General features: G+C 41.4%; 1 protein-coding gene across 1 annotated transcript in view; it reads left to right on the top strand.

The window, feature by feature from the left end:
• Nucleotides 1-832: 832 nt before the first annotated feature.
• The window catches only part of PRKAR2B (protein kinase cAMP-dependent type II regulatory subunit beta), a gene marked incomplete at both ends in the record, with an annotated part of 79,842 nt that continues 55,687 nt past the window's right edge, over nt 833-24,987 (top strand). Inside the window, 2 exon segments of the mRNA XM_079549500.1 lie at nt 833-1,186; nt 1,189-1,210. Coding sequence (XP_079405626.1) covers nt 833-1,186; nt 1,189-1,210 — 376 coding nt within the window.

Genomic DNA, 24,987 nt, shown 5'->3' with positions numbered 1-24,987 from the left:
CGGTTTTCATGCTTTCCCAGGACCTCCTTTTCAGAGGAGCGTTCAGCAGAGCTCTATGACAAAGCGGGCCCGCGGGCACTGCCTGCAGCCCTGAGTGCAGGGCAGCAACAGCAGCACCTGCTCAGGGCACGGGGCGGGCTGGGCGGCAACGCTGAAATGGAACTTTTGTTTTTTCCAGTCGTTTCTTTCTCTAGATGTGGTGTTCGTGGACCTTGAGGCAGTCAGCTGACCGGAGGCATTTTCTGACACTGCGCTTCCTAAATTATGTGACTATGAACGTATGGCGTATCTACGCATACGAGCGATACGGGAATCTCTTTATGGTTGCCCGTGGCCCACAAAAAAAGCACAGCGGCAACGAGCATTGACATACCGCAGGGACGGCTGCTGCAGGGCTCCGCGGGGCGGCGGAACCCCCTCGGCGGGGCCGGAGCCTGAGCGGAGCGCCACACCCCGCTCCTCCCGATCGCGGGGGGTGGGGGGGGCGCGCTGCGGGCCGCAGTCCCCGGCGGGAGGTTGTCATGGTTTCCCGGGTCACATGTGTTCGAGGTTCCCCCGGCGCGGGGGGAGGAGGCGGCGGGGGCGGGGAGGTTTCAGTCACGGACGGGGCTGCCGCTGCCGCCGCCGCGCCGGCTGTGGGGCGAAGCGGAGAGAGAGGCTGCGGCCGCCGCCTGCCACGAGCCGCGGGCGGCAGCGCGGATCCACCCCCCGCCCGCTCCCACCTGCGCCGCCCAGGGGCACCCGCCGGGCGCCGCCTCGACCCCGGCCGCGGACCTCCGGCCCCCGCTTCTCCCCTTCCCCTGTTTCTCCCCCCGCCCCGGCCGGCCCCGGCATGAGCATCTCCATCCCGGCGGGGCTGACGGAGCTGCTGCAGGGCTTCACGGTGGAGGTGCTGCGGAGCCAGCCCGCGGACCTGCTGGAGTTCGCCCTCCAGTACTTCGGGCGCCTCAAGGAGGAGGCGGCGGCGGCCAGGGCGGCGGCGAAGGAGAAGGAGGCGAGCGGCCGCCGGGCGGGCACCCCAGCGCCCGGCCATGACCGGGGCCAAGCGCCGCGCCGGGCTCCCCCCGACTCCCGCGGGGTCAACTTCGCCGAGGAGCCCATGCAGACCGACTCGGAGAGCGGCGAGGACGAGGAGCAGCGGTTCCCGGGTGAGGGCCGCCGGCCCCGAGGGGAGGGCGGAGGCGGCGGGGCTCGGGGAGGGGTCCGCCGGGTGCGGGGCGGCCCGGGGCGGGAGGAGAAGAGCGTGTGCCGGGAGACGCGCATTGTCCTCGAACGGAGCGCCGCCGGGGAGCGGCAGCCGCGCAGCGGTGAGGTGCCGGCAGCGCCCGCTCCGGACCGAGGGGTGCCGCCTCCCGGGGCCCGACTCCGGCCGTGGGGCTGTGCCCTTTGTTCAGGTGCGCGGCGGTCGTTCCCTCATTGCCGCGGCCGTGCCTAATTGCAGGCCTGTGGTACGCCCAATGAAGGCTTCCTCCTAGGGGCGTTCCGTGCCGTTCCTCTTTTGGAGGAGAAAATCGGCGTTTTCTGTTAGTCCGGTAGCACGCTGTTGTTACCTCAGAGAGCACCTCTGATGGGCGAGGTGCTGCATTCCCACGTTTGGTTACCGTGTTTCTTAGAGTAGAACGCTATTCGAAACCTGATGTCTTCTGAAAAGTCAGTTCTGCACGCGGGAGGGCCTCGGAGCTGACAGAGCTACCAGGGCGGCAGGGAGCATATGCAGCATGCCACCTTCTTTGGAGGGTGACACCTGTGTGCACCTTCGTGGGGCAGATGGGTTCCAGGTAGACGCTGTCAATGGGCGCAATGGAGTGAGACTGGGGCTGGGACACGGCTGTCTGAAGGGCACCCAGCATGTGGCCTTTGTGTGGCGAGGAGGATGGTGGAAGGAAGGGTTGGGCCGAGGGGACAGCGTGCCCTTTTTGTGGGCTTCTTGTGGAGTTGAAGTCTGCCCTGTTGGATCGCCTCAGGTTGTGCTAGAGGTAGCTCTGCCTAGCAGAGCGCAGAAACCAACTGCCTTCTAGGGGAGCATCAGTGCAGTCTTTAAAATAATGAGTGCGTTTCATCAGGAAAAAAAAAATGTAGATGGTTAAGGATCAGGTAAGTTTTTTAAATGCTTTGTGCTGTGAGATAGGCAGCATTCTTTTTGTCTGTTCTCTGCGGCTGTGCTGTGTGTGTTCAGTGGGAATTTGAATCTGTCAGACAGGGTTTCCTGATTGACATGGTAATGTTGAACTCTAATGCTGACTGCATTGTCTGTGAGGTAGGTAGAATTCTGGAAATGTGCTCTATTTGAAAATGAAATGGTGATAATGTGGAAGAATAAAATTAATACTGTAGCTCGTTAACACCAGGCATAGTTTTCAGACGTGAGTTCTGTGACACTGAGCAGATTCTTATTCATTGGTGAATGGAGACCTGGAAGTGCAGGAATAGAGCCTGACCTTATTGGCCTGTGTGTGCCATATGTAAAAGTTTACAGGGTGCATTAAAGGGCTTTCAGAGCGCAGTGCTCACAATCCAGGTTTTCCTGATAGTCATTCTGTTGCGACCTTGCTTTTTCATTAAGGGACGTCTAAGAATGACTTAGTTTGACTCTTTTGTTTTGTGCATTTGGACCAAAAAAATTTTAAATATCATGTTTTTTAAGCCTAGTTTATTTTGAATGTTTAATTATATCCTGGCTTGTAATTCATGCCAGTTGGAGTAATTGATCATTAAAAGTCACAAAACCTGAAATATTTGTGAAACTACTTGGGAGGTGAATTAAGGAGTAATTTATAGTCAACAGTTACTAATCCTGTGCTTGTGTATGGGCACATTCTGCAGTAGTGTGTATTTTAAATTCCAGTTGTATGCTTGCTCTGAATATGTGTGCTGCTAAGGTGACATAACTGTGCATTCAGCTTTTTGTTAATAACTGAAGGCATAAAACCTTGTACTTAAATCATTGTTCAAGAGTTTAAATAGCAATTTAGGAGTATACTTATTTTATGCTTTTCTTTTCAGCTTCTGTAAGAAGCAATTCTTGAATGTAAATTAGAGGATCAACCTTCATTTTCTATTTTGGCTTTTTTTTCTTTTTTTTTTCTTTGGCTTACATGCATAGTCAGACTGGTCCTGTATAGTCAATTTGTCCTATTTCTGTACTGCTTTTATGCAGCAGAAGAAAACAAGTTTGAGAAGTTTATAGGAAATAAACTGGGGAGGAGCTCAGTCCTGGTGGCAGCACCTTTTCTTGCGGAGGCAGTGTGCTTGAAATGTCATGTTGACAATATTCCTTAATTTGCCAATTCAAACAGGATGTTGCTGAGAGTTTGCTGTAATTGCCGCTGTCTCCAACTCGTCTTTCTGTCTGTCTGTCTGTCTGTTCTTTTTTTCCCCCCTCCACAATACTTGTTTCTGAATACCTACAAATGCTGCAGTTGAACTCTGTCAGCATGAATTTTGTCCTTGAAATGCATTTTGGAAGATACTTAAGCGGTATTCCATTTTACAAATGACAAGCCGAGGCATAAGCTGTTTAAAAAAAGAAAAAAATACTGTCCTCGGGTTCAGGAGTCATACGTGATCCACAAATTCAACCATATTCAGGTCCTCTCTGCCTGTCAGATCAGTTCCCCACTCTGCTTGATGTGATTTGAATTAAAAGCAGTTTTGTTGCGGAGAACTTTGTTATTTTGGTGGTGTAGTTCTGAATTGGTACCTGGAGTTAATGTGACCTCTGAAATGCCATTGTATAAGTTCAGAATATTCATATTATCCCTTTCTGAACACACTGCTTACTTTGGAAGTCACTTTCAGGTCTTGGAGTATTTTTTTTTTTTTTTTTTTTTTTTTTTTTCCCTTTTAGATTTTGGCCTATATGGAGGTAGAAGGGCCAGTCATGAACACAGCTAATTCATGTTACTGCTAATAGCAGTTACTTACATTGAGCAGGACTGAATTATATTGCGTACTTAAAAAGGAGCCCCCTGTTTAGCAAGTTCTTTTAACTTTTTGGAAGTTTGAAGTGCGTATTGAAAGGTATTATACAAAATTTGAAAATATTGAGTAAGGTCCTTGTTCCCTTGCAGATGACCTGCATGTTGGCATGTACCTTGTTTCGATGATAATAACACACCTCATTTGTAGCAGCTGTGTTAAACAGTTGCTCGAATCTAAAATGTAGTATTTTGCCTAGCTGCCATATGAATTAGCAGAACGATGCTTTTAGGAGTAATGCTGTTGTTGTTTATGTCATCTGTCTGCTACGTTGGGTGTTCCATTTGGAGTTAGATAGCCCATGTTTACCTTTTGTTTTATGGTGATGCTCTTCCTCGGATAGTCATGTATTTTAAGTGGAAAATACTTCAGCTGTCCATCTCCTCCCCCGTGACATTCTATTGGTGTGTCGGTGGTTTTGGGTTCCTTCCCTGAAAACTCACACTATAAAATACAGGAGTACTTCTCAAGTCTGCCCTCTGGAAATATGAAGATACCACCGTTAAGTGAAACCTAAGTATTCTAGCTTACAGTATCAGCGTTAGGGGCTTGTCTGTTCTATTGGTTTCTTTACTGAGTTTGAATTGTTCTACATCTGTAATGCTCATACATATTTTTGAAATAATATTGAAATTGTGGAAGCCAGAGCATTGAGGAAAACCTTGCATGCATCAATGCTGGATTGTAGTGATGTGTGGGATTTCATCAGAACTGCTAACCTTACTTGCTGTTTTTTATCCTGAAATTAAATAAAACCTGAAAACATTTAACAGTTTGTAACCTTCCTCCAGGTCTGATGTGCAGTGATAGCAGGTAGGTAGAGCAGAGAAAGGGGCTAATAAGAGCAAGTAGGCAATATAAAAATGTGTAGGTTGTACTAGAATATTATTAAGAGATGGACCAAATGGGTTGTACTAGGATGTTATTCAGTCATGGACCATATAGAAAGATGTGAATTTCTTAGAAATGTGTATTTTCAAGTTAAAATCTCAGTTACTGTGGCTGGTAGCTGAAACTGTTGCTATCTGGGCTTGCTTAGCTAACTTCAGGAATGATGTTTTAATCTTTTCTATTCTCCTGCAGCAGAAATATAGCTATACAAGAAATGCCTTATTTATTTGTCTGTAAGGAAAAGTCAGACCCTCGCTGGAGTAGGCTTGTTGAGGATGCAGTGTAGAGAAGATGAGTTTCCAGTTACAGGCGGGTCTCTGTCAGAAGTGTGTGAGCATGGGTGCTGCTGGCACACTCACTGACGAAGTTTTAGGTTATACTTCCTTGGATGTCTCCATGTTGTTTTTGGTGTGGTTCAGAGCACAGTGTATGTCCATTCAGAATAGGCATTTGGGGTGCAGATAGCATCCAAAAACGAAAGAAGGAAAAGAATTTGTGTTGCAATGGATGGTGCCTTGCTGTTTCCATTGGCTGCGGCAGTCAGGAGATGGCAACTGGCTGCTCTGACCCAACGCACAGGGTCACAAAAGCACAGAGCTTTGATTCCTTGCTTGAAATCTGAAGAATGATAGAGCATCTTGAGATAATGCTTCCTGTTATTTGTGACAAGAGCAAACTGAAACATTTACTTCCTGCCAGTAGTTATTTCACAAAGCAAGCCTGAGCAAGTTGGCAGTTTAATCCTCATCCTCAAAAAAAAAATATATATATATATATATATGTGTGTGTGTGTATGTATGCATGTATTATTATTTCCCCCCTTAATCTGACCCAGGTATTGTTTTTTTTTGCCTAGGAGAATTGCAGTCCAACAACTTAGTTTGACAAAATTGTAAGCAACTGGAAATGTGATCTTGTAATGGGAAGCATTTAGCAGTTTAGTAGTAGGACACGTGGCTCCACCTGGTTTGTGTGTATATATGTAATTGCAGATGAGCAGCGTGCTTTTGTTATAACAGCTTTTTAAAATAAATGTTTTTAATAAGAATTTAGTTGAAATGATAGCAGCCTCCACTGCAAAGTATCTCCATGTCCCTGCTCAAAACAAAAGTGTGTGAGTGCTGGTGTATTTACTGGCTGTTGTTTTGTCAACGTTTGTCTCTGTGCATTTAAAAGAAGCAGGAAAAAATCCGAAAACACATGGGCAGAAATGAGCTGTACCAACAACGTTTCAGTTTATCTCCATCTTCTTTTTCTCCAAAGGAAACAACTTGAAGCCGACTTTGGCTGACTGCTTCTCTCAAAAAGGGAACGGTATTAACTCAGGAAGTGTGGAAAGACAAAGTTTTGTTGGTGTGAGTTTGAAATGATTACATTATAAGGTATAAACAGTGTCAGCACTACATCTACGCAGCACCACTTGGTTTCTTGCACCTATCATATCTGCTCTAAAGGAAAACTGGCTTACTTCAGGAATCGTCCCAGAGCTTTGTGTCAGTCACTGACATTGGTTTTCCAAAGAGACCTTTCTCTTTGTTCCCCATATGCTTTTGGATGAATGGAGAAATTGATTGTTTTTTTATTTTAAGTGAAGAAAATAAACATGTTTCTGTGGGACTAAGAAAGTACCAATTTTTAGAATGTTGCTAAGACAAGGGAGAATGACTTTATACTAAAAGAAGGAAGATTCAGGTTAGATGTGAGGAAGACATTCTTTACTCAGAGGGCGGTGAGGCTCTGGCACAGCTGCCCATAGAGCTGTGGGTGCCCCATCCCTGGAGGTGCTCAGGGCTGGGTTGGATGGGGCTCTGGGCAGCCTGAGCCAGTTGGGGCAGAGTGGTCTTTAAGGTCCTCTCCAATCTAAGCCATTCCTGTTGAAGTTTTAGAAAAGCAATGTAATGACTTAATGTTTATAACCTGCACAGACAGGTACTTCATCTACCTGTCTATAAATTAAGCTTGGTTTAATACATATAGATCACAGGATTTATCCCTAGTCTGTTATGCAAAAGTATTGCATTGTGTTCTTCAGTACTGTCCAGGGAGAACTCTCAGTTTGAGGGAAATCTACCTTAAATGGTGGAATCTCTACAGACTCATTGGCCTTAGCTGCTCTTGTAAATCTGGAGCATGTGGTTTGGAAAGCTCACATTTAGGTCACAAAATACAAATTAATCAAAGTACAGGCAGCTGCCCCATTTCTGTTCTTCGGGTATCAAAGATGACCTCTAGATTTGGAAATTTCATTTGTCAGGACAGTGATGAAAGAAACGGGAAGGCAAGGTGGAAGGCAGGACACACAGACAAAAGAGGAATCACTGTGTGGTAAGGAAAATGGAAAGCTAAAAACAGGAGGAAGGAGAAAATGTGGAAGTAAAGGGAAGAAGATAAAAGAGAGCGCTCGCAAGCAGAGGAACATTCACTTCTCTTTACTGCTGTCATCATATATACACCCCAAACATATGTCCTGAATTTTTTAATTGAAATTCTCGTTGCTTTGTACATGTGTTTTTGAGAAGCAGAAGTGCAAATTTAGAACACGTTGACCTTTAGTTTTAGTTTATCATAGAATCTGTAGGGTTGAAAGGGACCTTTGAAGGTCATCTAGTCCAACTCTCCTGTAACAGGGAAGCGCGCAGCTAGATCAGGTTGACCAGGGATTGATCCAGCTTTGTCTTTTACGCCATGGAATAACTATTCCTCCAGCAAGTTTGAGCTTTTCATTGGAGCTTTGAGTGAACACAGTTGCGAAGGAGTTTGGTACTTTTAAAGGTGAGTGATTATCGTGTGGTGAATGAAGGAGGGGGAATACATTGTGGAAGAAGACCCGTTTGAAAGGGAACTCTCTGCTTCTAGAGTAGGGCTTGATATACGTGAGTTAGAAGAAAGCGTGTTATTTATTTATTTCCACACAGGTATTATTTAATATAAATAGGAATACACAGACTTTTTTATTGTTCCATGGTTGTGGGTGTGTGAAACCCTATGAAGACCATGTGTGCATGAGTTGTTATATGCCTGGTAAATGTGTTTTTTTTTTGTTTTTTTTTTTTTGAAGTATGCACAGCTGTAAGTAGGCATTCCTACCATAAATGTGAGCTAGGGGATTAATGGTAGTCTTGCAATAATTCTAAGGAAAATATATCCATTTATTTATTTTCTTTGACACTCAGTGATGGAGTGGTTGATTCCAGATAGATTTGTGTAGAGATTTTGTACTGACAGCCCCTCCCCTTCCAGGGTTGAACCCTTTTACTTACTGGATAGGAATGATGACTTGTTTACGTCATGGAACTGAACACCAGGTTCTTAATGTCAGTTTTGATCCTGACTGGTAACTACAAACTTTTTCTTTATAGAATTTTTGTCATATGGATTAGTGTTCAGTCATAGTGCTGAATGAAATGCTTAGCTAGATTGTTTATTCCTAGCCGTTCTCTCTTCACTCTTACTTTTTTAACTTTTTTAATTGTCCAGTTTTATTGCGTGGTTTTGTTTTGTTTTGTTTTGTTTTGTAAGAAAGGCTTCATGTTTATAAATTCCTTTTTTTTTTTTTTTTTTTTTTAATTTTAACATTCTTGGAGCTCTGTTGCAAGCTTTTGTGCATCTCATGATAAAAATAAAAGAAGTACTCACACAGAATTTCTGTTTGCAGTCGCTAGGGAGTGTAGTATATAAATTCAGATATAAACTGATCCAGCAAGTAAGCTAGATGTACAGTTTCAGGGCCATGTAAAAAATGTGATGTTAATCAAATGTCCAGTGTCTATCAGATGCTTAGTTTGGCATTTTAATTGATACCATGCTGCACAAAGAAGTGGGAGGTCTGAAATGAAGGCAGATGTAAGCAGGCAAAGGTGCCTGAAGTGGGTGGGAGGTAAACTGCAGGTTGTAGGCACAGCTCCACAGAGTGTGCTGAACAACAGCCATGTGACAGCTTCCATCCTTGTCTTATGAGGCACACTGATAGCATTGCTGCTTGAAAAGTGATTAACAGACCACAAGTAAAATGAGGAAACAGTAATGAGTGAAATTAATGAGTGAAACAACAGAAGAATCCAGATTTAAATTTAGTCTGCCTTGTCTTATTTTGTACTGTAACTCAGGTTGATGGAAGGTAGAGTGGTGCAAAACAAGTCCTAACAACAGAAAGTGTTTTTTGCTTTTGTTTTTGTCTCTTAAGCTGCTCTACTTAATGATATTAATTTAAAAAAAAAAAACAAAAGAAAAAGTAATCAGAGCAAGAATTTGAAGCTGAGAGCTTAGGGCATAAAGGTTAACAATAATAGCTTTCTTAGACATAGTTTCCAGTTATTTGACTAAAATGCTTGTTGCTAAGCTGGGCTAAAAGGGTCAATTGGTAAATATGAGAAGATTTATTTAATGGAGAGACAAGAAAATTGTGGTATAAAATAGATTCTGGAGGGAAAGCAAGTAACGTGATCTTTCCTGCTCAGAGTTGTTCCAGACACCATCCTGCTTTTACAGAGATCTTCTTCACTGCATTGACCCTTCCTGATGCAGCTGTAAAATGTGGTTCTTATAAATACTAGTAGTCTCTTCATAGTGTAATTTTTTTAACATGACATGTCTGCTGTAATACATACCAGACAGGAAGAAACGAAGCCTTGCCCAGTGCTGGAAACAAAACATTCCTTGCAAAGCCTCATTACTGTAAATAAAAGATGTACAGAATCTTTGCTGTCAAGATGGATACAAGGTGTAAGTCAGTGTAGACATTCAGACCTGTTAATTTGAGTGCACAGGCTGCAAGGTTTATTGCTTTTTCCCATTCTGATTTTAGTGATGGGTTTGTAATCGTAGTGTGAAGCACACGATCAAGTGCAGTGCATTATGAAGTTTGAAACTGTTGCAGTGTATGGATTAATTTCATCTGGAGTGGTGATGAGAGTATTTGGCCTTTTTTCTATGATTCCACACATCAGTGTGTGTTGTCATTGCAGTGATCTTGTCCTCCTGATTTGTTTCCCATTAATTTCACCACTGACCCTGTTCCCTTTCGGATCCTCCCTACAGCCACAACAGTTTTTCATTTGTGGTTAAGGAACCCCGTGATTATGGCAGTGATCACCTTTGGTGAAAAGTGCTGATGAATGTAGCTTGGAATATGGATTGATCAAGACGTTTGTTTTTGGGATTTTTGGCATTAATTTGCATGAATGTCTGCAAATCTAGTAACAACATTAAACCCCTATCCCTGGATTAACAGAGGTGAGGAAGTATAATGACAAAAAACTTTGTCTAATTCAGAGCTATTCTTGTTCTCTTTCAAAACACTGTGATACTCATCACAGTCATAGCCATTAAAAATACAAAGTTTACTACAGATATATCTATTATTAGAACAACAGAAAATATGTCCATATAAAAGTTGAAGTTGAGGGATTAGAATCTAGATACCTTTACAGATCTGCTTCTTCATGTGCCTCTCTAGTACCATTTAGGGCTAGAGATCATTTTCTCTTTGGTTCTGGATTTTTTTTCTTCTTCCCCCCCCCCCCTTCTCTCTTTTTAATGCATACTTTCTGTTTACAGCCATTTCATTCAATACCTTTAAGCTCTGAGTTGCATTTGGGCATCTTTCCCTGAAAGCCATTGTTAAGCTGATAACCTGTTCGTCTCTATTGCTTTTCAGTAGGTATTCAAAACATCCAAATCACTCATCTAGCCTTTACCACTATGTTATTTAAGCATTTGTGAGGTAATTTAAATGTAGACTTATGTCTTTTTACCTTCCTGTTGCTTCAGTCTACAGGAATTATTATTGAATAGCTAGTATATGGATTAAAAAATTGTACTGAAAGTAGATAGATGGCTGTTTATTCTTGTATACTGCAAACTTTAATTCTCTGGGAAGTTTATCTTCAGTATTTATCTCTGTGTCTCCCTTCCTAATCTGTCAATTTAGTCCTTCTACTGGAATGAGCTACTGCTGGCAGCTAAGGTGGGAGTAGATTCATTTCCATTATCCATATTACAAAAAGAAGTATTTTTTCTTCTGTTTTTGCTTTTGTATAACACAAAATGGAGCTGCTGTTTTAAGTGGGCGCTATTCTGTTACCTCTGAGGAATATATTGGCATATGAACCAGGTCTATCTGTGATTATTTCAGGTTATGGTTTCAAAAAGTTAAGAACTGAAAGGAAACAATTTCATGCTTTCTCTGGCTCCATGGTTTAAATCACTGCTTTTGCCAAAAATGCAGCCTTTGGGGTGTACACAGAGACTGGGAAGTCTCAGGACCTTGGGAAATCTCAGTCAGTGAACAGTTTGAGCTTCTGAGAGAAAGGAATATTTTCCGTGCAAGCAAGCAGGTGGTACTAGTATGTCCTCTTCTGTGACTGTGTTCTTGGGTAGTTTTTGGACTGTCTTTTCCTCAAGAGGGAAGTGAATTACTGCTAGAAAAACTTACATTCATGCCAATGCCAAAATTGGATGCCACTGATGTATTTCCACTGTAGATTACTTTTTTTTTTTTTTTTTTTCTGATGGGGTTTTGGGAAGCTTAAGAATAAAACAGTGGGCTGCAACCTACTTCATCTGTCTCAGCCATCTTTTTTTTTTCTTTTTTCTTTTTTTTTTTCTGAAGGGACCTTCTGGTGCACTTACTGGGAGGAGAGGGAAAGAGAAACAAACTCTGGTAGGAGATAGTAAAATACAGCAACACTCCTGTTTTTCACCTTTTCTTGCAGCTAGAGTATATCAAGTATTGTTTTCCTGCTTTTGCTTTTTGTAATATGGAAAATAAGATTACTTTACCTGCTTTTTAAACTGAAACTGAATTAGTGGCCAACATCAGTTCTCCTTGTTTTGAAATAAAGGCTTATTTACAGTTTTCCTTGACAGTAATGGAAGATAAATCACAGAAATGTGGATGATCACATTTCTCAGTCCGAAGGAAGCAGGGTGAGATTTGCAGTTCTGATGCTTGCTGTCGTTATAGATGTGTTATCAGGTAATGGAGGACAATCTAGGGGTAAGTTGAGTTAAGGTCATTGTACAGGCCTTTCCTAAGAGGCAAGTTACAGTATCTTGTATGCAGCTCATTGTACTTGGTGTGCCTCACTGGGTGCTTACTGGAACACGCTTTTTATGTTAGAAAAATGCTTTTACTTCTGATTCTGGAAGAGTTGTACTATCCCAGAGTGTGAATCCCTGACAAAATCAAGACAGTGCGTAGAAATGAATTACAGGGAGGAATGTCTTTCAGTCCAATGGGCCAGTGAGTCTGATGGAGCTTCTCCCTGGGGCAGTGGGCTATTTGCTCTCCCTTCAGCTGGGAGGTGGCAGCGCCAGGCTCCTTTTGGGGAGGCCCTGTGCTCCCCTTGGGTAGAGACCTGGAGCTGTCCGCCCGGGAGGTGCTGGAGGCCCATGAGCTCCCAGCCCTGCTGCACGAGTGGGGAATTCAGCAGATGGGAAACAGGATTGGTTTCATTCACTTCTCAGCTGCCTGGATTTTTCTGTGCTATTTCTAAGGCGTATTTTACTTTTGAGAAAGGAATTACCAGTTGTGGGTGTAGTGCAGATCAATACTTTACCGTCTGATATCTCAACCTCAGCATTTATTGCAAACTCCTCCTTGGAACTTTTATTTTTTTAAATTTTGATGTTTTATTTGCTGATCGCAATACCCAGCTGCTTGTTCAGAAATAGTCTGGCTGCAGAACACTAACCGTACAAAGTGGCACGTAACTATTGTTTCTTTAAATCTCCACATTAATGTAACGCACTAGCTTGCTCTTTAATGTGTACATACAGCTGCAACGTTTGGGTTATTTAGGAAACACAGGGCTAAAGGTAATTTACAGTTTGCAGTTCAGAACAGCACCTTAATACCTGGCTCAGAGCCATCGCATGCTACTGTTCAGAGCTGTCTGGTACTGATTAGCTGGCTGACCTGCCAAACAAGTTTGACCAGTTCTGAGTTTGTCATCTATCTTTCAGGATGTGTAGCATTCTGGTGGCAACTGTTAGTGTTCACAAATTGGCAGATGTTCTTTTCTTTGGGACTTTCCTCGGTGTTAAATTTAACTGAAATTGTCTAGCAGGTTCAGAAGATAACGAGAACAAGCAAATGGATAGCATCACAGTGTAAACTTTTCTGTGAACTAAGGCTGAAGAAATCAAGCAGGAAGCAGTTTCCTTGAATTGGGTAGTTATTACTGACACTGATTAATAACAGCAGTTTCTGCAGTAGCCCTTATTAATTGCTGTATTGTAAGTCAGTCTGTCATTTGCAAAATGAAATGACATTTGCTTGTTTCTAGTGTTCAAATGGTTTGTGCTGAAACTAATTAAAATGGACATGTCTGTTTTTGTGGAAGGGCAATCTTTCTTTCTAAATAGAGTGGAAACTTGATTGCTACTACACTTATAGTTCTTAGATGTTACTGTAACCTTTGCTCAGAGGAGTCTGGTTATTGCTGAATAAAAGTATTTCTTTGTGATTTTGTTTTGTTTGAATTTGGAAAAGATACAAAGGTCAGAATGTAAACACAAGTGCTGTTTTGAAAATGTAAATGCAGAGCCAAGAAGATTTACGCATTCATGCCGGAAACTCAACTTCATATTTATTTCTGGCTAGGAACTCACATTGTTTAACTTGTGTTCTGCGTTCCAGGACAAATAGTTTATAGAGCTGTAGAATTACTTTTTTTTTTTTTTTTTTTTTTTTTTGATGAAAGAATGAATTCAGTTTGACTTAGAGGGTTTTTTTTTTTTATTACACTTTTAAAAAATCATTAAAATAAAACTCCTCCTTTTTCTTATACAAGTTGCATATTATGGATTCCATAGTAGGGTGTTTCGTAAAGATACTTTCTCTGAGTGCAATTTATATTTGACATTGATTTCAGTGTTTATGTATTGGGGGATTAAATGTATAGAATGGATTGTACTTTAAGAAGTGGAAAGTAAGTTGAAATCTTCTAGTTTGTAGTTGAAAACTCCTATAAATTCCAAGTAGGGTGAGAGCTGAAACTCAGTGGTGCAAATAAAGCTGTCCCTTTTTTATGAATGTATTGAAAGGAAGCATGTATAATTATAAATGTAATTTTAATTATATAAATACAATTCTCATCCTGAAAAAAAATTTATTGGTAATTAATTGTTTGAGTTTTTGAAATAATATATATGCCATTTCTAGTGGTCAACTCCTCCATATTTTATGGAGATGGTTGATTTCCAAGTGACCTTTTGCTTTAGTATCAAAAATGAGAATTTGGCTCTGGAACTGTGGAATAGATGTATTAATCAGAATTATTGGCCTGACTGTAAATTTAGATAGCTTTTGTCTGTAATACTTTCACAAATTTGTAAGGTTTTAACACAGAAACACATGCAGGGCCTATGAAACCATATACTGTAGAAAATGTGTGTCTGTTTTTACAGACCAACTTGATGAAGCTTCTAGGCTGTGAGAAGTTAGTTATATTCTCATTTAAAAATGCATTTATATGATGCAGTATACTAACTGAAGGTAACATTTCCCATATTTCACCAATCATAAGAGATACTTTGGAAATACACAACAGAATTTTATGAAGCCTGCTAGAGAAGTAATGCCTCCTTTTTTGATGATGTTTGTCTCTAACATCAGAAGCAGATGTTGGTGTGGTGGCAGTAGAGGCTGAACCTTCCTGCCAGTGCTCCATTACGTTTTGTTGCTGTGGGACAGAGGGCAGCAGAAGGGCAGGCTGGCAGAATGATGTCTGACATGGGAGAGTATATGAAGTGAAGGTTTCCATAGAAATAAATAGCAGACATTGCTTTCAGAGTAACTGCGTATTTAATTACTCTGTGGGTCCAAATGAAATCCACAAGACAAACAAATTTGGTCTGAAAGGTAAGGTTTGGTCCCTTCTAATATCATCCCTAGATAACTGTCCTATGAAGAAGGATCCAGCAGTTAAAAGTAGAGCTGTGAGAGAGGAGATACGTTGTGTTAAATCTGTGTAACACACTTGCTGTGTACCTTTGAGTTGCTTGCACTGGAATACCAGAATAATTCTTGTAAACATATGAAGCCTATGTGACTTTAAGATAGTAGATGTCCTCAAATTAAAACAAAACAACCACAACAAAACAACAACAAAAAAACCCCCAAACGCTGCCTTTTCATTCCTTTTACCTTTCCCAAAATCTGTTTTTCCTAGCTTCTCCCCTCTCTCCCTCCTCTCCCCCAAACAACTTCCAAATAGTCAAGTTGAAAACTTAAGATTATGTAAAATACTCAAGTATTAAAAAATAGCTCCACACCATGTGTTTAGGATACAAACGTTGCCTATAAAAGCAATAACAAAACTGTGAGAATCTATAGTAAATTTTGCCAATGTCTTTCATAGATTACATCTTGCCAGCTTGCAATTTTCCAGATTTTATTGTAGGAAAGTGCCAGTAAGGGCACTAGAAGCTATACTATTGTAGTCTACTGGAGAGAATATTCCCAAATTAACAGAATTCTTGCTGGGCCAGCAGCTGTCCCAGAAGGGACGTGTCATTTGTGCTGTTGTGGGATTGGGAAGTGCTGGAGATGGCCTCAGGCAGCTACACTCCAGCAGCCCGTTCTCAGCTGGAGCAAACAAACATGTGGTTGTTTACCCAGTTTTCTATGAGACACGATTTCTGGTTATTTCTGCTGTAAAACCATTACAGAAAAATACATTAAACAGTGTGTTCTTCTGGTTGATCTTAACATCAATGTCACTTTCAGACCTTTAATATATATAGACATTTAATATAGACAGGGTGAATAAATTTGTCTCGTTTCTGTTTGGTTTTGGTTGTTTTGTTTTTTCTTAAGTTGTCCTTTTTTTTTATTTTTAATAATTTAATATTACTTTTTGTTTTATTTCTTCCTTCCAAAATAATTTTAAAAAGAAAAAGTAGCAGTAGTACTCCTTCTATTCAACCCATGTAAGGCCCCATCTGGAGCGCTGAATCCATGTCTGGGGCCTGCAACACATGAAGGTTGTGGAGCTTTTGGAGAGGGTTCAGAGGAGAGCCGTAAATATGATTCTGGGGCTGGAGCACCTCTGTTGTGAAGGTAGGCTGAAGGAACTGAGTTTGTTCAGCCTGGAAGACAGAAGGCTGCAGGGAGACTTCATTGTGGCCTTTCAGTATTTAAAGGGAGTTTGTAAACATGAGGGAAATCAACTTTCTACGAGAGCAGATAGTGAGAGGACAAGGCAGAATGGTGTTAAACTAAAGGAAAGGAAACTTAGATTAGATTTTGGGGGAAAGTTTTTTTGCTGAGGAAGTGGTAAGATGCTGGAACAGGCTGCTCAGAGAGGTTGTGGATGTCCCATCCCCAGGGGTGTCTAAGACCAGGCTGGATGGGGCCCTGGGCAATCTGATCTAATACTTGACCTAGTGGTTGCCAACCCTGCCTATGGCAGGGGGTTGGAACTTGGTGATCCTTGTGGTCCCTTCCAAACCAAGCCGTTCTATGATATTCACTTCTAATAACCTAATGTGGATGCTGACAACATAGAAGAAGCATTACTTTTAACTTAAAATTATGAAGATGAGCTTCCTTTAATTTCAAAAACTTTATGAAGCAGTCCACGTTTAAAAAAAAAAAAAAAAGTTAAGAAAACAAGGAAAAAATGTTAGACAGTTAAAAATAATTCATAGAAAGTGTATTTTTTTTTTTTCCTTTTCATCTTCATGGTAGTACATCTTTCAGTAATCTGAAACAGCAGCTCTGACCTTTCTTCTTTGTGGATACTGGAATACTCAGATCACTAGGTCAGAGTCAGGCTTTTTACCTGCTTTTTGGCATGCTTGTGTGCACTTTGGCTTAGATTCAAGAGAAGAGCTGTCAGTGCTTGCCCTGGAGCATAGCACTGCCTAGGGGGTACTTTTTTTTCCCTGGATGTGCGTGTTGCTGATCTGACGTGTAACCAGTCAAGCGAATTCATCCCTCAGTTTTTGTGTCTCCCTTTCCGATGCAGTCTTGCTTTTTGCTATTTATCCACTGTAAACATTTATTTGAAGGGCAGTGGAGGCTGGGGAGTACACTGACAGAACAAGAAGCACTTCACTGGAGTGAAGAGTTTCTTTCATGTCCCCAAAGCAGAGTCATTTTTCTCTTTAATGACTTGTGTCAGAGAAGGGCTCCAGATAGACAGTTGCATCTCCTGTTTTCCCTGTTTCTGCATATTTCCCTGTTTACTGCCTGTTTTTCACTCCAAGTGGGTAGCTGTAAGTAGACAATGTGAAGAAGCATATGTTGACTTTTTGGATGGGTCTGGAGGGGTGGAATCTTTGGGTCATGACCACGTACATTTCATTTCAACTGGTGTAGTAGTTTTTCAGGCAGCGACTTCATTATCAATTGTACACTGGAGCAAACTGGGAGCGTGTTAGGTTATTTCTTGAACCACTGGTAGCAGACTGCTGTTTCGTGCCATGTGTTATTTCCTTGCCCAGTGACTAATCAGCATGTGGCTGGCTGCAAAGCTCAGTTATCAGGAGTCACGGAAAGTTGGCCCTACACAGGAATCTCACAGATAGTTACAGAAGGCAGCTGAGGCAATGTTCTCAAGCTTTGCTAGCCAGGAACAGGATGAAATGGGAGCGGAAGTGGTTGTGTTGCTGAAGCTTGCTTACAGCAGATGCAACTTTTCAAACATTGCCTGAACTATTGAGCAAAATGAAGTAGAACTGAAAAATTCTTACTGGCCATTACTAGAAATTTCTGGATGTTATCCTGAAGTAATGTAGCCATAAGGAATAGTGGGATGTAAAGTTTTAAGCTGTCTCATAGAACGCTTTTGCTGGTACTGCAGTTAAAAGAAAGCAAATGGCAGTAGATAGATTGCTCTTCTCCCAGGCAAATAGTAGGACCTGAGGAAATGGCCAGAAGTTATACCAGAGGAGGTTTAGGTTGGATATTAGGAGAAATTTTTTCTCTCAAAGGGTGTTCAGGCACTGGAATGGCTGCCCAGGGAGGTGGTGGAGTCGCCGTCCCTGGCAGTGTTCAAGAGGCGCCTGGATGAGGAGCTACGAGAGATGGTTTAGTAGCTTGTGGCACTGATAGGAATGGGAGGGTGGTTGGACTAGATGATCTTGCAGGTCATTTCCAACCTTGTGATTCTGTGATATTTGTATTTTAAACAGCCCCCCTGCTTGTAGGCACTGCTCAGATGCTACCGATAATCCCTGTTTCACATAAACAAAACAAAAAGTGCTTAGGTAAACTGGTATCTGGAGCTTCGTTCCACACACCTCACCTCTCTTGCTCAAGTCTACTGGTTTGGGACAGAAGAGACGTAAACTATTTACATGTTCATGTACTCTGTTTGAACTGCAGGATCTCTTTGACCTTTCTGTTCTCTAGAGAAGTGAGTTACATGATTTTGAAGCCTCCATCCTCAAGGCACAGGTACTGACTTGAGAGCGAGAGGCAGCTTGAGAATAGGGAGATTTGTAAAGAGCTTCCAGTGACAGAGTTTTGTATCAATATGTCTAAATTTTACCTTCAGGACACAAAATCTCCATGCTGAGCAACTGAGCTGTCTACACATTTTCTATGTGTGTTCTATATATTCTGGGCTATAACCCTGGGGTATTTTGGGGATCTTCTGAATTGTTCTTAATTGCAAGCCTTGGAAAAAGAACCTTTAAAAAGAGGTACTACTGCATATCTAAGTGTAGGAGGGTGGTGATCATGGAGATAGGATCCTCATTGCACTTGCCCTGTGTTTGTTCAATAAGAACCTGACATAAGCCGCTGACTACAAGGACAAAACTGGTCATCCTTGGTTTCCACTCTTCTTTACCTCTTCAGTTCAGAGAAAATGATGGCCAGCTATGCAGTTCAGGAAAAGCTGGTTGTAAGGTCCTTACTCCATATGCTTCTGGGTGATGGAAATATATTAGATATTTTGCTTTTTAGGCACTACTGTCAGGATGACATCACTATATGATGTTCCTTTGAGTGAGTCTTTATCGATAGAAAGGACAGTAATTTGTTTTATTGCAACTCGTGGTAGCTTGCTATTGATGCATTTTTGTAGCTGCCTGCAGTCTTCTGTTGGCTTGCAGATTTTGTAATGTCATGATGCACCTGAATTGCTGGTGCAGTGTCAACAGGCCAGCGTGCAGCTGGTTCAGTGTTAAACCTGTGGAAGTTTGTGGAGTCACATAGGTATTACCATAACCTATTCTTTGGTGACTTTCTTTAACCCTGACTATTCAGAGTCAATCTGAACCATGCCCGAGATCTTGTTATTGCATCATCAATAGTCTTGTGGATGTGGGTGGTGACTGTGGATGACAGGGAGGTAGATGTCTCTTGTTACAGCTGAGTCTAAGTCCCACCTTCTCCCTGGATTGATGTTTGCATGTTGTCCTGCATATCTGCACTCACTTACTCTTGCAAACATTGCATGGGTGCCTGAGGTTTATGTGGAGATTAATGCAGTGAAGAGTGGTTATGCTTCAGCGTAATCCCTTACTGCTGCTTGCATAAATCTAGCTTTGCACATATAGGAACAATGATATTTTTTTTCTTCTCCCCTTTCAGTCTTTGTCTCAACCTCTAAAATCTCAATATTTTAGTTTATTAGCCCGAGCTTTTATATTGCTGGTGTTATCCAGGTCTACGTCCTAGCAGTTCAAGGATTTACAAAAACAAAAGGAATTCCAACAAACCCAGTCTAGGAAATACTGATCTGTGGGACCTGTGCCTGGTGAGGTGTTACCATCGCGTTGAGGCACTCTGGTGGATGTGTGCCTAGCTGCTCCGAGGACACTGGGACTTCGCATGTGCTTGTTTCACTACACATTTTTGCTGGCTGCCAGACAACAGCCAGTTTGTCTGGCAATGGGAGGGTGTTGTTTGGAGGCTGTGAAAACAATGAGCTGTCTGAACAGGAGACAGGAGGTGTACTCTGCCCATGGGCTGGGATGGGTGCTTCAGCAGTGTGCTGAAGTGAAAAGGCACCATCCTGCCGTTATTATTGTCAGCAAACTTCTGAGGAGCTGGCATTTATGTGGTTGGAATGAGGACAGAACAACTGAGAGGCTTCTCTTCATTGTTTATGACTATTTTTTTATCTAGAAACTGAGAGAGAGCTACAGGAATGCGTGTGTATAGATATGTCTACTGACACAGACTCAGTGCCATTCTTCTCATTAAAATATTCGGGCTATTCAGACAATAACACTTAGAGTTTAGGTGTTTGGTTTTTTTTTCTTTTCTTCTTTTTTTAATAGCATCATGGAGTCACTGAATGGTTTGGGTTGGAAGGGACCTTAAAGCCCCACAACCCCAATCCCTGCCGTAGGCTGGCTGCCACCTCCCAGCTCAGGCTGCCCAGGGCCCCATTCATCCTGGCATTGAACATCTCCAGGGATGGGCCATCTGCAGCTTGTTCCAGCAGCTCACCACCCTTTGAATAAAGAATTTCCTCCTAATAGCTAAACCAAGTCTCCCCTTTTTTAGTTTAAAGCCGTTCCCCCTTGTCCTTTCACTATCAAATAGTGTAAAAAGTTGGTCTCTCTTGTGTTTATAAGTTTTTTTTTAAGTACTGGAAGGTCACAATAAGGCCTTTTCTTCTCCAGGCTGAACAAGCTCGGCTCCCTCAGCCTTTCCCCATAGGAGAGGTGCTCCATCCCTCTGAGCATCTTCATGGCCGCCTCTCAACACTGCTGGTTTGTGTCAAGCCTTTCCATCTGCCTTTTCTATTGTGCTGAGTAACAAAAATGTGCTTTGCCTCATCCTCTGAAAACTAACAAAGCTGTATGTTTCAGTTAGGACCAGCTGTGAATGAATGAATATCATGAATGCAAGAGAAACTCCCCTTAAGTATATAATGTTCTTTAACGTGAGGTTTAAAATCTTAAATTTCACCAGTAAATGAAAAAGCAGATGATGCAGGCTGTGGATTATACATATTCGTATATTACTTTTTTTAATCAGTGTACTTTGTAGTGGAGACTTCTGCCATGCAGGCTGACTTTGTATAAAATCTTAACTTCAGACAGTTTTATTGGCATTTGCCCATGTCGTATTTGCTGTAATAATCTCGTGACAAAGTCACAAAAACATGATCAATAGTGGGAAAACCAGAGTCTCAAAAGTTTGAGATATCGGATTAAACACAGATGGTATAAATGTATAGGGGGAGAAATCAGTTATGTTCAGAGTCTTAACCACTATGATTATAAACTCACACAAAGATGTACTCCCTCAGAGAAGAATGCTGACAGCCATAACATCCCAACCCACTGCCAGCAACAAGGTTGCAACTTCATTCCTTTGTAATAAATAAAACTTGCAGGTATTATCCAGAGATTTTGGGAAAAAAAAAGAAAAAGGAAAAGAAAAAAATAGGTTGGAATTTTGTGAAATGGAGTTCCCAAAGCACAGTAGTGTAATAGCTAGGGGAAGCTGTTAGATACTTAAGAATTCAGGAGAATGGGTCACTTAAGCAAAATTTTGGGCTGTCTAGCTTGCAGCTTGGCAGAAATATTGATCTGAAGATAGGTGTGAGTAATTCATATCTTGTGAGATGCTGATGACATAAATGTTGATTTGCTGGCTCTGCAGAGGAGCAGCACCATCCCTCTGCTGGGGGCTGCTGTGGAGCTTTGGCAGGATGACCTGTTTTTCTCTCATTCTGACAGGGAACTTGCATACGTTAGTAAATATGCTTCAGGCAGCAAAATTAGAAAGCAGAAAGGAACATGAAATTGGATCTAAACGCCTACACTGTAGTGTTAGAAAGCAAATAACCATAATATTCCTAAAATAGCTCATGAAATTTCAAGTGGAAAAAAGCCATTTACAGATGGTAAGAAGATAAAAGCATTACTGACATTATATATCAGATCGGCTTTAGTGGAGTTGTAAACTATGCTTTGGCTATAGCAGGATATTTCTTGAAGATTAGGATAAATTAAATTGCTCAGGTAGGGAAGGGGGATGGTATCACAAGTGAGGGGATGGTGATATTGCCTTCTAAAAGAAATTAATAATCAGCAGTCGACTCTGCTAGGCAGAAATAGGGAGTTTGGTAAATTGTGCAGAAGCAGAGGGTGAAAGTAAAAAGGGATTATTGGTGTTCAAACTAAAGCAGTGCGTCAGGTCTTGGATTTAGGCTCTATAGAAGGGCTTGGGTTTTCATTGGCTGGAGCATGTTGTAGGAAGACTGTCATCCCACATGCATTTATTCCACTGGTATTTCTGGGTTCAATTTCATACTCTTTTTTTTTCTTCTTTCTAAATGCATCATTTCTGATGGGCATAATCTTCTGAATAACATCATTAATTTTTGTCAGGTGTACTGAGTAGTATGGGAGTGAGGGCAGCCAGGACTCCACACCAGAGCTTCATCACAGGTTCAGATTTTCAGTCCAAGTCTGGGCAATTTCTGGTGCAAATGAACTTGTAGCCTTTGGCAAAACAAAGGGCTAGAATTGTTACTATGAATTATTTTTTATTTTTATTTCGTTTCCCTGTGTAGATGACTGATTCATTTTAATGAGGTAATATCTGAGTTTACTGGTCACTAGCAATAATGATGAGTTTGTAAAGGAAGGCGTGCTTCTATAGCATGTAGGTCTGTGTAACAGAATTAACAGTTCAGATAAGTAGTACTCAATACAGCAACATATTCTCTTTTTTTTTTTTTTTTTTTTTTTTTCTCCCCCCCCCCCAGTCTCAGAAGAGATGCTTTAGTGGAGAAAGTACCTATGCTCTCCAAGCAGCATTTTGTCCCCACTAATGTTCCACAACCTTGGGCCATTGCTCTAACACATCAGACAGGCATTTCATCTTTTTGTTCTTGGTGTTAGTAATTACATACAGCGGCAGTAATTCACAATGGCTGAAATTTCTTAATGGATAAAGTGAGAAAGGTTTCTTTGCCTCTCACTCAAGGTTTGTGTTACTGCAGATTAAATGCTTTGCCATCTTATGATGAGGTGAATGGCTGGATGTCCGTGACAAAACATGAATGTGAGAGTGTGCTGCTCTGTAGCAACACTTTAAAAACAAATTGTTTTTTAAATTTAATGCTAATTATAACCTGGGAGTAATGTAAAAGCACTGTGTATTAGAATCTCTGTTCATTGAATGTTTTCAGGGGCCATTTAAAATGTTGCTGTTTTCCTAGTACTGCAAATGTACATTTTGAGTAGATATACAGAATAAGTTTTCATTTTCAGCAATTTAGAGACTGAGGTATTTGTCTGTATTTTTAATTCGTGTTTTTGTGCAGTAACACTGTAATAATCAATTTGTCAAAGATTTTGATGAGCATTTACTTGATAATAGTTCTCAAGTTAGGCTTCTGGATTTGAAGAACTGATTGTTGGCTTTGTGCTGTGCAGTCACCAGGGAGAGGTGAGATGAGAGAGTTTGTGTTTTGGTCTCAGTTTGATCAAGCAAGTTGTGTATATTTCATGGGAAACATGGCTTGTATGCAGATTGAAGTGTTCAAAGGAGGGCAGCTCTCTTCCATGCTTTTTAAGCCAATTTATTTAACTTACTATAGGTTATGTATCTGAAAGAATTTGTCAGAATAAAAATACTTGCCTGGATCTTCACCACACTTTCCTTCAAAGGTTATCCTAACTGCAGAATCCTGCACAGCCCTTGGAAGTACTTGGCACTGGGCTTGGAAAGAGTCAATGCTACTGCTCTAATGCTTCATTCTGAAAATAGGAGCTCCAGAGCCATATCACAAGGAGTGTAAGGCAATTTTTCATTCTAGTTTTCAACTTATTTTGACTATAACGCTTCCCCCAGTTTCTTGAGAAGCTGTTCTACAGTGAAATAAAAATAATTTTCCAGACTGACGAATGGCAAGAGGTTAAATCATCTGCAGAGCCAGTGAATGTTGCGAAATTCAGCTTTGAGTAACTGCATTTTAGGACTACAGCCTTCTGTCAGGTTGTGTATTATAAAAATTTAGGTATGATCGCTATTCTGGTTTCTAGGTATTTATGTATATGTATTTGTTTTTACAGATGTGTTGATGTCTTCAGACAGGAATAATTATGTCAGTGCAATGTTGTGGTGCAGGGGGTTTTCAAATTTGTAGATGCCATTAAAAAAAAAAAAAAAGAGGAAGGGAGGGAGGGTAGTTATCTTGGGATATCCCAACAGACATAACTGTTTTCCCTCCCAGTAGTACATAAATACAGATTCCATAGCAGTGTTTCATTCTCATTTTGGCTTCTCAGCCTCTACCTATAGGTCTCCCTGAAAGCACTCATTTAACCCCTCGTGCCTTACTGCTTGCAGCATGCCTGCGTATAAGGATGCCTGTGTATGCATACGCTGCCTCTGGTTATACAGCAACTCTGTAGGACATCTGTTTGTGCAGAGCTCCCATCTCTGTACAGAGGCAGGTCCCTCCATGTGCTCATCTTATGCTTTGAGGAGCTGTGGGTTTTCATTCAAAATAAAGCTCAGTGTTTTGGAGTGGACTTACGATTCTACTGCATGCTGAGGTTTGGTTCTGAGAAAGTGAGATGGCAGTGCTTTATCCTCACCTTTCAGGTTCTTTGACAAAGGGCTGCTTATGCAGTGTGCTTCTGTGGCTGGGATTTTACATTTTGCCTTGAGTGAGGGCCAAACTGGTGTGCTGGTCTCGAATTTTTTTTATTATTAGTTGAAAAATAATAATCATTATTTAGAAGTATTTATTTGAGGGAAATAACAGAATATATTGCCAATGTTTCGTCATTAAAATATTGCTCTTTCTTTGATTTGCATATATATATAATTATTATATATATATATATATATATATATATATAGGAAACTGTGCTGTATCTACCTACTGAGGGCTGCTCATCCTCTGAATACTGCTTGTATTCCCTAGACTTATCCCTGCTTCTCATTGCTGTCACAGTCATCGTGGCCCTTCACCAAGAAGAGATGAGAGTCATTTTCCCACGATCCAGCGACTCCCTCCTTTGTCTGAAGCGTTTCCCTGTGCTGTCACTGCGTGTACCAGGCAGAGTCTGAAGAGAGAAGGGAGAGCAGCTCTGTAGAGTAAAGCGATTCTAAAGTTGTTTCAGCTCAAATACATTTTTTAGTGAATATATTGACCTATATTATATGGATTTGTTGTGTGT

Source organism: Tetrao urogallus (genome assembly GCF_951394365.1).
Source record: "Tetrao urogallus genome assembly, chromosome: 1".
NCBI classification, from domain to species: domain Eukaryota; kingdom Metazoa; phylum Chordata; class Aves; order Galliformes; family Phasianidae; genus Tetrao; species Tetrao urogallus.
This window is presented reverse-complemented; position numbering and strand designations above follow the sequence as displayed.